This window comes from Denticeps clupeoides, chromosome 14 (genome assembly GCF_900700375.1).
Source record: "Denticeps clupeoides chromosome 14, fDenClu1.1, whole genome shotgun sequence".
Taxonomy (NCBI): Eukaryota; Metazoa; Chordata; class Actinopteri; order Clupeiformes; family Denticipitidae; genus Denticeps; species Denticeps clupeoides.
In genome coordinates, this window is record NC_041720.1 from 900710 (window position 1) to 914152 (window position 13443).

The 13443-nt window shown below is 48.9% G+C and overlaps 3 protein-coding genes across 4 annotated transcripts in view; 2 read left to right on the top strand and 1 right to left on the bottom strand.

Annotated features, from left to right (window-relative positions):
• Window positions 1-13443, top strand: part of LOC114802910 (delta(14)-sterol reductase-like) — a 212756-nt gene that overhangs the window by 58442 nt on the left and 140871 nt on the right. The gene's annotated exons all lie outside the window — the stretch shown is intronic.
• Window positions 1152-3654, top strand: LOC114802920 (dehydrodolichyl diphosphate synthase complex subunit nus1-like). The gene is made up of 4 exons (XM_029002066.1): window positions 1152-1545; window positions 2433-2750; window positions 2856-2955; window positions 3041-3654. Exons 1-4 carry the CDS (start codon window positions 1230-1232, stop codon window positions 3129-3131), a joined length of 825 nt encoding a protein of 274 aa, XP_028857899.1. The 5' UTR covers window positions 1152-1229; the 3' UTR covers window positions 3132-3654.
• The window catches only part of ncoa1 (nuclear receptor coactivator 1), a 41878-nt gene continuing 38350 nt past the window's right edge, over window positions 9916-13443 (bottom strand). For both annotated transcript variants that reach the window (XM_029002045.1, XM_029002044.1), the window contains exons 20-21: window positions 12720-12906; window positions 9916-12634 (exon numbers count right to left, since the gene is read on the bottom strand). In XM_029002045.1, coding sequence (XP_028857878.1) covers window positions 12467-12634; window positions 12720-12906 — 355 coding nt within the window. In that variant the 3' untranslated portion in view covers window positions 9916-12466. The remainder of the gene's footprint in view (window positions 12635-12719; window positions 12907-13443) is intronic.

Below are 13443 nucleotides of genomic sequence, written 5' to 3' on the forward strand. Positions count from 1 at the left end.
GGAGACCACCACCACGGCCCCATAAGTGGGGTTTGAATCTGGGACTTTGTGCTCTTCTCGTCCATTTTGGAAAGTAAGAACATTCATCCTCTAGGATGTTAAATCGAAGTGAATGAGGATGCCTCGCTTGTCCATATGTGCTGGTCATGTCCTGGCCTTGAAACATATCGGAGGGACATATTTCAAACCCAAACTTCTGTCCTCAAACAGCGTATACAACCTAATACTTTGACTGTGCTTTTTGGCATCAGTGATGATGCATGTTTGACCCCGGTAAAATGCCAGACACCATCTTTGGTTTCCCTTTTCAGCCCGACATGCAGTCCTACTCGGATGAAAGGGTGCTGCTCAATGGATGAGGGACCTCATGTCCTGTCTAAACCTCGAAAAGATACGCTACTCGATTAGTGATACCAACAAAGAATTTCTCATGGTGTGGGGGCCTGTAGTATTCCTGGAGTATTTTACAAGCCTTCATTCTCAGAATCCGACTATTAATATTACCCAGTAAAGTTCCAGAAACAATAATGCCGTCTTGTTCTTTTTCATTAATCAATCTGGCATGAAGGGCAGTGGTGGCCTAGCGGTTAAGGAAGCGGCCCCGTTATCAGAAGGTTTCTGGTTCGAATCCCGAGCTGCCAAGGTGCCACTGAGCAAAGCACCGTCCCCACACACTGCTCCCCGTGCGCCTTCTCACTCAGGGTGATGGTTAAATGCAGAGGACAAAATTCACTGTGTGCACCGTGTGTTGTGCTGCTGTGTTTCACAAGTGACAATCACTTCACTTTGAGGATGAGGTTAGTATTATGTGGAAAGGTTGGTGGGTTTAGAGTTGCACACGTTATTATCATTATTGTACTTCGAATATGACTGCCATTTTTCCTATAATACTCTACTGCAATGTTACCCGATCTTTGTATGTAACTCTTGCAGAATTGATTTATTTAGTGAGATATTTTTTATATAGTGTGCATTGTATTTTTTTTTTTGTCTTTCTCTTGTTTAAAGTCAATAAAAAATATCTTTGAAGGGAAAAAAACAGCGTTTTTACGTGTGTCCGGGCGTGTCTGTATTTATTATGAATTCCCGTCACGTGATGAAAACGTCACAGCGACCACGTGCTCCCGCCGGCCAATCACGGAGCACCAGGTCACGGGTTCGGACGGCGATGGCGGCGGGGAAGTGAAGTGTTGGCACCGAGCGGCTCCGGGACTCCTCTGGCCGCGTCCATGGCGCCGCTGTACGGCTTCGTGTGGCGCCTGCTGCTCGCCCTGCTGCAGCTCCAGCGGACGCTGCTGCTTTGGCTGCGCAGCCGCCTGTGGAGGCGGGCGACGGCCGCGCTGCTCATGCCCCTCGCCCTGGGCTTCCACGACCACGGGCGCCCCGGGAAGCGGCCGGGCCGCCGCGCCGGGGCGCCGGACAAGCTGCCGGCCCACGTCGGGCTGCTGGTCGCGGACGAGGAACCGCGGTACCCGGACGTCGCCGCCCTGGTGGTGTGGTGCGCCGCGGCGGGCGTGTCCTACGTCAGCGTGTACGACGGCCAAGGTAGGGCGGTCACGTGGTTTCTGGGGTTCCCGGGTGTAAAACGTGGGGTTCCCAAGTGTAAAAAGGGGGTTTTCCAGCTGTAAAGAAGTGCGTTTCCCGGGTGTGCAAAAAAAAAGTGGGGTCCTAGGTGGCTGTCAAAAAAAGCAGCGTCCGCGGTGGTATACAAAGTGGGGTTCCCGGGTGTGTAAAAAAAAGTGGGGTTCCCGGGTGTAAAAAAAAAAAAAAAAAAAAAAAAAGTGGGGTCCTAGGTGGCTGTCAAAAAAAGCAGCGTCCGCGGTGGTATACAAAGTGGGGTTCCCGGGTGTGTAAAAAAAAGTGGGGTTCCCGGGTGTAAAAAAAAAAAAAAAAGAAAAAAAGTGGGGTCCTAGGTGGCTGTCAAAAAAAGCAGCGTCCGCGGTGGTATAAAAAGCGGGGTCCCCGGGTGTGTAAAAAAGCGGGGTTCCCGGGTGAAAAAAAAAAAAAGAAAAAAAGTGGGGTCCTAGGTGGCTGTCAAAAAAAGCGGGGTTCCCGGGTGTGTAAAAAAGCGGGGTTCCCGGGTGTGTAAAAAAAGCGGGGTTCCCGGGTGTAAAAAAAAAGTGGGGTCCTAGGTGGCTGTCAAAAAAAGCAGCGTTCGCGGTGGTACAAAAAGCGGGGTTCCCGGGTGTGTCAAAAAAGCGGGGTTCCCGGGTGTGTCAAAAAAGCGGGGTTCCCGGGTGTGTCAAAAAAGCGGGGTTCCCGGGTGTAAAAAAAAAAAAAAAAGTGGGGTCCTAGGTGGCTGTCAAAAAAAGCAGCGTTCGCGGTGGTATAAAAAGCGGGGTCGTTCGCGGTGGTATAAAAAGCGGGGTCCCCCGCGGGAAATAAAAAGCGGGGTCCCTGGCTGTAAAATGGTCTCTCGCTCCCACCTGCAGGTTCCTTCAGGAGGAACCCGTCCAGGCTCATGGAGCAGATCCTCCAGCAGCAGCGGGAGCTTCTGGGCCCGGAGGCGCCCCGCTTCTCGGTGGAGCTGCTGAGCGGCGGCGCCGAGCGGCAGGAGCGCGGTGGTGAGGGTCCCTCGTGCTCCGGGACGGGCACGGGTCTCTCCTGCCAGACCGCGGTGAAGGTCCTGTGTCCCGGCGACGGGAAGCTGGGCATCGTGGAGGCGGCGCGGCAGCTGTGCCGGGCGGTGGAGCGGCGGGAGGGGACGCCCGAGGACGTGGACGTCGCCGCGCTGGACTCGCTGCTCAGGGGTGAGAGGAGTGGGCGGAGCCTCCCTGTGTCATGTGCTTGTTTCGCCGCGCTTCACCGTCACCGTTTCTCTCCTGCTGTCCCCATGTACACGTGGACTCCTTCAGAGTCCAAGAATGTCCCCGATCCGGACCTGGTGTTGAAGTTCGGCTCGGTCCAGAGCACCGTGGGCTTCCTGCCGTGGCACATCAGGCTCACCGAGATCATGTAAGTAGGCGGAGGAGGTTCGGAATATTCGTATCGTGCGTATAAACGCTCTGATGCTACGCGTGTCCCTTGGTTCTCTCTGCAGCTCCCTGCCGTCCCACGTGGACGTCTCGTACGAGGACTTTCTGGCCGCGCTCCAGCGCTACGCCGCCTGTGAGCAGCGCGTGGGGAAGTGACCCGATGGAGGGGCGAGGGAGGACGGTCATGTCTCTCTGGGACCCGGGACTGCGGAGTGGACCTCCGTCTCTGTTCCTCACCTGTCTGTTGGTTCTGCGGAGGAACTCGTGACGTGTGGACGATGGGGACCGTTAATCTGCCCTTTTTTAATTTAATACAATTTTTTGGTTGTCGAGTTTCTGAAGGTTCTAGTCACGCTGAGCTCCTCGCCGGGACTGTCCAGGGCGTAGTGGGCAGCGCCCCCTGGGGACAGACTGGGGCTCCGGGGTTCTGCATGCTCTAGCTGTCCGGCTCCGGGTTCAGTCGTCTGGTTTAGCTGCTAAATGGCGGTTGGGGTTCAGTTCTTGTTTATTTTTTTATAAACTGGCTTTTTGTGGATTAGCACTGAGTACCGATCCGTCCACCGCTCTCGTACAACCGACTCTGTACTGCTAACGCCGACCTTGTCATGTGATGTCATCGTCACCATGAACTGATTGGTGTCCGTCAGTGTGAATGACCAATAAATGTTAGAGAAACGTTCCCCGTCTGGCTGTCATTGCTCCTTCAGCCCTGAGAAGGATCTGGTCTGAGGGTCAAATTCGATGTTTAATTTGCGAATTCCTGCCTAATTTGGCTAATTAACGAATTCTAATAATGAGCTTTATTCTGCATCATGTTCATTTAAAACAAAGTTTCACTTGACACGGCGATAAATAGCCATATAATGGGGAGGTCAAGCTCCGCCTCCTGGTACGATTGAATGGGTCTGTTTAAAGGCAGGGGGCGGAGTCTGAGTCCACCGCCTCAGAATAAACGGCATTTTGTGCGCTGATGGTTCTATCAGCGCGGGGTTCTTATTCCTCTCTTCGCTGGCTTCTTCAAGTCTTCGTTCTTTAAATGGCTGTTGAACAGGAAGCGGGGTACCGCGAGACCAGCGGTCCGGCCCTTAAAGGCGGGACGATGCGTTCTAAAAAAAAAAAGTGAAGTGATTGTCACATGTGATACACAGCAGCACAGCACACAGTGCACACAGTGAAATTTGTCCTCTGCATTTAACCCATCACCCTGAGTGAGCAGTGGGCACCATGACAGGCGCCCGGGGAGCAGTGTGTGGGGACGGTGCTTTTGCTCAGTGGCACCTCAGTGGTACCTTGGCGGATCGGGAATCGAACCGGCAACCTTCTGATTACGGGGCCGCTTCCTTAACCGCTAGGCCACCACTGCCCCTGACCTCTGACCTCTGGCCCGGTTCCTGGAGCTGGGCTTCCACGGCTCCGCCGGCGGTACAACGGATTCTTGCCAGCCCATCAACAGCGGTTCACAAAACCTCGATCCCGATGGGAAAATTTGGGATCCAGAAGAGCTCAGGACAGCTGGACGCAACCAAGAAACTTGAAGCGCACAATATTGGCAGAAAGTAGCAGATACTGTAGGTACCAAACGCGACGAAGAACCTGGAACGTGGACCTCATGTTTCTCCATGACGTTGTTCCTCTTCACCCGAACCTCGGACTTCCTCCTCTGCACGCGTCGTGACCGCCAGTAGAACCTGGAGTCTGAACCAGTGACCCTCCAGGATCTTGCGTGTCGGGTCAAAGGTCATCCTGCAGAACGCCTTCGTCTGACAGCAGGAAGTGGAATTTGTCACGTCCACCACGTCTGGATGGTGATGGTCCAGATATCAACATTTAACAACATTTATTTCTTAAAAAGCCCATAATACATACAGTACGTCTCAATGAGGTTTGACGGGCCCTTCAGTTGACACCCCCACACTTGACACACTGAATGTGTGTGTGTGTGTGTGTGTGTGTGAGGGTTGTGACAACAGTTGTACTGAAATGTAAAGTACGCGCCGCGTACACGCCCTCTGGCAGGCAGAGACTCCGCCCTGTGCTCAGGGTGCCAGGATGGGCGTCGGCAGTACCAGGACTAGGTGGTGGAGGAGAGTGAGTGAATACAAGCTGCACACACGTACACAAGCAGCTTATCGTACCATTTTTTATTTTTTTTTTCTTCAGATGTATTTGGAATTGCACAGGTTAAAAACTTTATAAAAGTTTAGAGACGGACGTTCTATCGTCTGGCTGGGTCGAAAATCACAAAATTCCCTTTTATTCATGATTACATGTCCACAAAACGGGTTATGTCTTGCGCAAAAGGATAAATAATCACTTTCATATTTATGACCTTTCACACAATTACACAATGAACAGAAAAACGCTGGCCGAAGACCCGGAGCTCGAGGTGGGAAATTCGGGCCCAGCGAGCAGTAACAGAAAACGAAGAGAGACGCACGTTCCGGCTCCGATTTCGTACTTATGCCTGAGCAGCCAGGCTGTGCGGAAATGTCCTTTTTTTTTGGTTTGTTTTGGTCGTTGGCCACGCCTCGAAGACATCGGTGGCCAACCCAACGACGGGCTTTTGAGAATATTGAGATGAAGGATGAAGTTAATACCGTACGGCGTCCACCGGTTCCTTATTAGAGAAGTTTGCTGCACTTCTTTGACTTCTTTAGTGTTCAGGTTCCGAGCTTCTCTCCAGGCTGGTGCGTGGAAGTGGTTGTCGTGCCATGAAGGGACCAGTCAAGTCCATCAGGAATCTGGTCTCCAGAACCCGTCCAGCCGCAGTAGAAATATTGTGGATTTAGGTGACACAACGGTTACGTGGCTTGCTCGTGGACACGGTGGTGGCCTGGCTGGCAATAAAGTGGCCCCGTATTCAGAAGGTTGCCGGTTTGAATCCCGAACCACCACGCTGCCACCGAGGTCCCCTTGATGAAGGTCCCATCCCCACACGCTGCTCCCCGGGCGCCTGTCATGGTGCCCACTGTCACCAAGGGTGACGGTTAAATACAGAGTGTCACCGTTTTTATGATTCATTTCAACCCCCCTAGTGGCTGGACCGCCGTGCGCTAGTTTCCGGAAGCCATGTTCTCAGTTCTTCTGGATTTCTGGTGACCGTGTTAGCTGTAAAGCAAGAGATGATATCCGGGTTTATCTCCAGCCGGCTCTTCTTCACCTCGTGACACCATTTCTTCATGTTTGGCCTCCAGGGGTTTCTGTTGCACTTCTGTCTCGGCAACAGTACAGATTTAGCAAGCGGGTGTTCGAGTTTCACGCCAGCCGTGCATAAAGGGGCCTGCTGTCGAGGTCCAGGAGCAGGTGAACGACCACACAAAGTTCTGAAGTTGCTTGACCTTGGAGCTGTCCAGAGCGGCTCACAACCAGTAGCGACAGGGACAGTCCCCCCGGGGACACGTGGTAGTAAGTAGACGTGCAGTAGACCTGCAGATGTTTTCACCGTTGGGACTGGATCCATTTTGTCTGACTAAAAGTGGGCGCTTCACAGGCGACACACGTGATTGGCTGGAAGTCACGCGATTTACAGCATCTCATTAAAATGAAAAAGGCGTGAATGGAGAATTCGAAATCATTTAGGGATAAAAAAATAATGCTGAAATAGAGTAACATTGTAATTATGGTATAAATTAGTACAAAATTGGGGCAGGTGGCCTAGCAGTTAAGGAAGTGGCCCTGTAATCGGAAGGTCGCGTGTTCAAATCCCGAACCGGCAAAAAAAAAAAAGACTTGAAAAATCAGTATCATATTTAATACCGAAAATGTTCTTCTTTAAAATGATGGAATCATAAAAAAATGTTGAAGGACACGTCGACACCCTGGTCACCGGTGACCAGATGCCCAGTCATGACTCTGCACACTGGACACTCCCTGGAGGCTCTGGCCTGCATTTCTCAGGGGGACGTAGAGGGTTTTGGTGCTATTCTTTGAGCCAGCACTGCCTGGTTGGATCTATTTCGCTATTATCAGTTGGTTCACACTATAAATATAATACATTTTTGTTCCATTGCCCGTACTGTAACTGTTCCAGAAACGGGGTTCTCGCATCTCGCAGTAGTATTAATAAACAGACATCGAATGGCAATCACAATTATGTGCTTCAGGCCTCCCGATCACATGACCGCAACAGGAGATCTGCTCCATCACTACCTGCCCGTATCTGATAACTTACAATCAAACACGTTTTATTCTTTTCATCAAGAAAACACACGGACGAATAATGAACACGTCACCCTTTTACTCGATTTTTCACCTCGACTTCCACGTGATTTACAGCAACTCGTATGGAGAATTAGAAATGATTCATGGATAAACAAACTGTATTAATTAACTGTGCTGTATAATATTAAGCACAATGAAAGAACGACCTGTTTAATAGACGCTTGTAACGTAAGAAAACAGAAAAAACGAGACTGTGATGCTCCATTTAGTCTTGTATCATATTTGATGCATCAGGCCTTTCTGGTCATGTGCTGATCAAATTTTGCTAATAAATCTACATTTATTGCGCCTGTAGGAAACACGTGGCATGTTGCGCACTGTCGGGACTCTTGACATTTGTGTGAAAGTGAAGTGATTGTCACACGTGATACACAGCAGCACAGCACAGTGCACACAGCGAAATTTGTCCTCTGCATTTAACCATCACCCTGAGTGAGCAGTGGGCAGCCATGACAGGTGCCCGGGGAGCAGTGTGTGGGGACGGTGTTTTGCTCAGTGGCACCTCAGTGGTACCTTGGCGGATCGGGATTCGAACCAGCAACCTTCTGATTACGGGGCCGCTTCCTTAACCGCTAGGCCACCACTGCCCTACACCACTGTGTAGTATGTACATGTGCTCTTGATTTGGTCCTAATATAATACACTCTTCATATTACCTGTGGTCTCAAACAGTTAAAGTATGATAAAAAAAAAACAACAAAAAAAACCCAAAGTTAAATCATTACTTTTTAATCAGAAAAGTGATTTAAATGGCAGTCAGTACATGACTGGGGATGAAGTGTTCAGATATGAGGTTTGATATGAAACGAAGAATGAAACTAGAAACCAATCTCATACACAGACGTCTGAATTCATCGGCCCTCTGAAGGACTTGAGCTCATGCAGGTGACCTTCCCGTGCGACCTCTGACCTATGCGCTCTCCCCTGTTTTAGGGGTCCGGGAAGCTGGATAAGCTGGAGAGGGAGGTATGGAAGTCCCGTTTGGAGAGGATGAATTCATTTCCAGCTGAAGATTGCTGTGTTTGGACCATTTTTTTTCTGTAGAAGACCAGCCATTAAATACGTTCATATTCAAACAACATCCCACAAAAAGCAGTGAATAAATAAGGCGACGGTTTTAAACGGTGCTTTTATTGCAATGTGTCGCATTCTCACATTCATGGATGTTATAGAGAGTTTGTTAGTCAAAAGCATCATAATTTCCTTCAAGGTCTGTATCTTCACCTTGGAAAAAAGCAACATAGGGGCTATATGCACAAGGTGTGTGTGTGTGTGTGTGTGTGTGTGTGTGTGTAAACTCAGTTTGAGCAGCCACATAACTCCATGAAATGGACTCAGAAATAAGACTGATTCAGTAGATGTTTCCAAAGTTTCTGTCCCCAGGTTCTGGACCCAGCATGTAACTGATTGTCTACAATGTCCTCGGAAAGGTCGGGTTCTCCACGCAGAGTTCTCGCCCGTCACGGCTTCCTTCGCACCGTCCCGCCTCTCCAGAAAACAGTTACACACAAGTATAATATACAAAACTGGACAAAAAAATGAGTAAAATGTATAATATATATTTATATTTATTTATATTAATTTTACAAGGGGAAAAAGCGGAACCTTGTTTTCTCCCGGGGACCCGCAACCATTCAAATGAAGACGAGTTGGAGGGCGAGGACACGAGCTCGTGCCGTGTATCTGTAAGGCAGCACGTTAACGAAAAGCAGGCCGAGTCGGGGCGTTACCGGGACGGGCGTGGTCTGGGAAATAAAATAATGATAAAAAAGATGATGCTACACACACACACACACACACATATAAAAGCGTCCGAGTTGTTTTAAAAAGAGGAATGTTCTTGAGGAGGCTGAAGCAGGACGCGAAGTGGGCGGGGTTAAAGGGGACCTCAGACCTGAAGACATTTGGCATAGTTTCCTCTGCGCGTGTGTTGGGATTTGAATATATATATATATATATATATGGCAGGGGCCGGCGCCGAGAGCTGCGGCCAAGTTCTTTAGCGAACAACCTGAGAGGCGTCAAGGACTGTTTCGGTAGAGCAAAATAAATATATCTGTAGTTTAAAACGTTGTTTTCAATTTTATGATCTCCTTATTAAAAAATTACATTCAGGGGACTTTTTTTTTTTTTTATCCTTTCTTCTTCTTAACGGTCCTTAACTACACGCGATGGCCTCTCTCCTGAAAATCGAGATATAAAGTGCAAAACTAGATTGTATTCCTTGCAAATTCCTGGAATATTAGTAAAAAATTCATGTAAAATACATCAAACACGTTTTACAAAGGTTAATTATAAGAAAACCCTTTTCGAGCGTGAACGCCATTGTTTATTCGCATGTTTTATTCCCGTCAGAGAGTGAAGATAAGTCCTCTATGCAGAAAATATGTACAAGAGGCACCGGAAACGTGGTATAAAAATCCAGAATCCGGTCTAGCGCTCTCAGCACGCTCCCAGAACGTAAGAGAGCGCGTTCGGCGATGTTCAGGCGAAGGAGGTTCGGTTTAAACAAGGTGCATAGCTGGCGTTTTTGCGGATTCGTCTTCCTGTAAACAGAGACTAGGCCACCTGCTGAAGAGAGAAGAAACGGGATGACAGGTGAACTTCTCTCGGCCGGTGACGCGCTCTGCACGGGACGTTTCGTGCCACCATGTCAGGTTTTGCATATGATATCACGTGTGTGTGTGTTCTTTTTTTTTTTTCTGTCTTGAGTTTCTGAAGCTTTGGTCGTTTTTTTTTTTTTTTTTTTAAAATCGTTCAGCAAGTGGCAAAAACGTAAATCTAGAAAGACGAGGGACGAGGACGCGGCGGAGTTAGTTCACTTGGGTCGGGGAGAGGGGGACAAGGTTCCACTTTTTCAAGATCTGCTTAAAAATGTTTTTTTTTTTTTTTTTTTGACAACAGAAAAATTAAATAATATGGCCTTTTTTTTGTGTGTGTGTTAATTAACCCGTACAAAAGCCAGTCCACGCTGCTCCGCTCTCAGTAAAATCACATTCAGCAGTCGCTAAACCATTCTCGCACATACAGAGCAATCTGAGCGCCCACAGGAAACACGCAGGCGGCACAATAATAAAAAAAGAAAGAAAGAGACCAGATATACAGTATCGACCACACACACACACACACACACGCCCAGACAGTCGCACACGTCCCAAAACACGCAAAAAACACATGGAAGCGAGTAGTTATTTACCACAAACTCGGAGCAGATTCATATTCACATTGTCTGTTATGTACACGTTGAACCAGGAGTAAAGTATGCCCGCTGTACCACGCTGCCGCCGCCGCCTTTTCAACCGTCCTTGCATAAGAATAATCGCCCGTGGTTAATAGGCACTGTTCAATAGTGCGGGACATTTGGCATTAACGATGACGGAGGGGAATATTAATAAAATAACCATAATCGAGCCGAACAGAGAGCGGGTCTTTATGAATGAAACGGGACAAAAGTGCTGCGATCCTGGTCATGTCTCAGGACTGTCTTATGTCTTGTAGTGTTTAAAAAGGGGCAGAGGGATCCTTCACTTCGTCCACGAGTTCCCAACGGGTTACATACAGTCCTGAGCGCAGCAGCATTTTCCGAACGGGGAAAAAGAAGTGAAGTCGTGACGAAAGCAGCTGAAATCTGGATTTACTGTATTCACATACGGGAAAAATGTATTTTCCCCGCTCTACCTGTCAGAGTACAGCTATTTTCTTATTTTCTGATTTAGCATTAATTATCATCAATGAACAATAACAATCCCGTCTTATTTATAGGTAACGGATTCTGGAACCTCAGACGTGAAGATGTCCCGTTGGTGAACTTATTTCAGCAGTCGGTCCAACTGAATGCAATGCGTCTGTAAAGCGGTGCTGGTGGCGCACACAAACACACACACACACACACACACACACACACACACACACACACACACACGTATCAGAACCTTACGCTCGGATTGACTCAATCATGTTCTAAATTTTTGCTCCATTCTAAGGTTATTGCTTGCATACGGGTACCATCACCGACGATGGCTTCTTCATGGCATCGTAACCTTCGACCTTCCGGCCTGGAGCTGCACGGTCGAGTGGATAATGAACAGCGGGGCGTTTACACAGTGTCTGACTGGACAACAGTAGTCACACGAGCGGTCAAAGGATCCGGAGAAGCGAAATAATCATACAGAAGCCATCTTCATTTTCTCTGCTGACCGAGGGGGGTGCGTGAACTTTGAACTTGAGTGGAATATTGAAGATGGTTCTAGCGGATAAAACTTTTTTTTTTTTTTTTATTTCTCAAACGTCTCCTGAGGTGCAAGTCAAGAGCTGGTTCCCCAAACGCACACACACACACACACACACACACACACACACACACACACACACACACAAAAATACACACAATATTTAGCGAGGTTACATCTGTAGATCCGTGAGGCTTTTTTTTCTAGATGCCTTAAAAAAATAAAATAACAACTGGCATATCATAGATTCTGAAATTTATAAAAGGAAAAAACCCGACATGATATCAGTGAGTTCAGAATGACAGTTACCTTAGAGTGTGATCCAATGACGACTTGCGTTTTCCGCTCTCCGGTTCGTTAAAGGAAAGTTAAAAGGCGCGTGAACCCCGCCCCCAACGTCACCCGCCTGTGCTGTACAAGGACGCCCACCTACACGGAACACATGGCAAACACTGATAGGCCGGCCGGGGCCGCGAGGGCTCCGCGAGGGCTCCGCAGCAGATCTCCCAGGAAACGGCGGCGGCGGTCTCTCCCATACTGTTCATGCTTGTTCTGACCCCTGACCCCCACCCTCCCATCAGGCACTGCAGAGGAGAGCCTTCATCAGTGACAGATCCAGCTGAAACTGAGCTTTTTGTGCAGAACTGAAGAAAACGAAACTAAAATCAAAAACGTTTCCCAAAGAGTCGTCCCCACTGTCTGTAGCCAAGGCAACGTGGCGGCGAAAGCGCGGGGGCGGAGCCTCCGGTCTGAGCTCCCGGCTGACGGATCTCCGGCCCTCGCCCACTTGGCAAATCTTGGAACGCGATGTTCTCCCCGTACAGGAATCGGACGTTTGAAGTAAGTAAGCAGGAATGATGGCTCCGCCCCTCCAGCTGAGATGCTCCCCGGCCACGGGAGTGGGGAGGAGTCGGGGGGAGGCGGCCTTCCCCGCATGAAGAGACCCTGCTGATACGCTGTATAGAAACCAAAGGTGAAGAATTGAAATCTCTACGCATGGAAAAGCTCTTCCTCTGGGCGTCTCGACGATGGGGTCAAAGGTCACTCGGTCAGCAGCTGCTGGAGGAGGCTTTTCTGTTGAGACTGAGGTGTCTGGCCTCCACTCTGCCCCTTCTGGGGTCCCATGGGGCCGGGCTGGTTCAGGTAGGAGTCGCTGCCCACCAGGTTTACCGTGCACTGGACGTCAGCGAACACCTGAACCTGCTGTACCTGCAGAGAGAAGGAAGTTGCGCCGAGTGAAACCTGCGAACGCGGCACAGCCACGCGGTCCCGGTGACAGAAGAGCCTCCTTTACCTGATCGGTGCACATCGGGTTCACGTTGCCAAGGCTGGTGTTGCCCATGCCGACTGGTGGTCCCATTGGAGGTAGAGAGCCCACGGCCCCAGAGCCCCCGGCCATGGAGACGGTGATGCTCAAGTTGTTATACACGCCCTGCTGGCCAAAGGCCTGGGAGGGAGTCTGGCCCGTCTGGCTATATAAGCTGGGTTGGGGGGGGAGAGAAAAATAGACATTATTGTGAGGATTGTTTTTTGTAATTAGAACAATTTACCTATTTAAGCTTATTAAACGTTTTTTTTTTCCTGTACATGCACCATCTACAGGTGCAACAAAAAAAAATGTAATATTGCGAAAAGGCTCAATATTTTTGTCGCTCGTTTCAGAAAGTGAAACTCACATGCTGTATAGATATTAACACGAAGGCAGGAACATTTTCCTCGATTCCTGGTCCTTTTCATGATTCATTTATTATTGCTTACAGATAAGGGAACCCCAAAATTCCAAAACGCAACACAATCATGAGGAACAGCCTTGAGAGGACTGTCAAGCGAAATCCATTCAAGAACTGGAATTTCTAGAGCTGCAGAGAACTCGCATTAAACGTGTACAGACGATAAAAAAAACCAAATGAAAATGTCAGATTCATGAAGACATGCACACCTGCAAGCAATATATATAATATATGATATTATATATAAATCGCACTCTTAGCTACATATCTACACGACCCCTTTCAACC

Excerpts from the sequence above, each read along its gene's own strand:
- LOC114802920 (XM_029002066.1), top strand. The coding sequence starts at position 1,230 with ATGGCGCCGCTGTACGGCTTCGTGTGGCGCCTGCTGCTCGCCCTGCTG. Across the intron at positions 2,751-2,855 it reads GCTGGACTCGCTGCTCAGGG|AGTCCAAGAATGTCCCCGAT; the intron begins GTGAGAGGAGTG and ends GGACTCCTTCAG. Across the intron at positions 2,956-3,040 it reads ATCAGGCTCACCGAGATCAT|CTCCCTGCCGTCCCACGTGG; the intron begins GTAAGTAGGCGG and ends TTCTCTCTGCAG.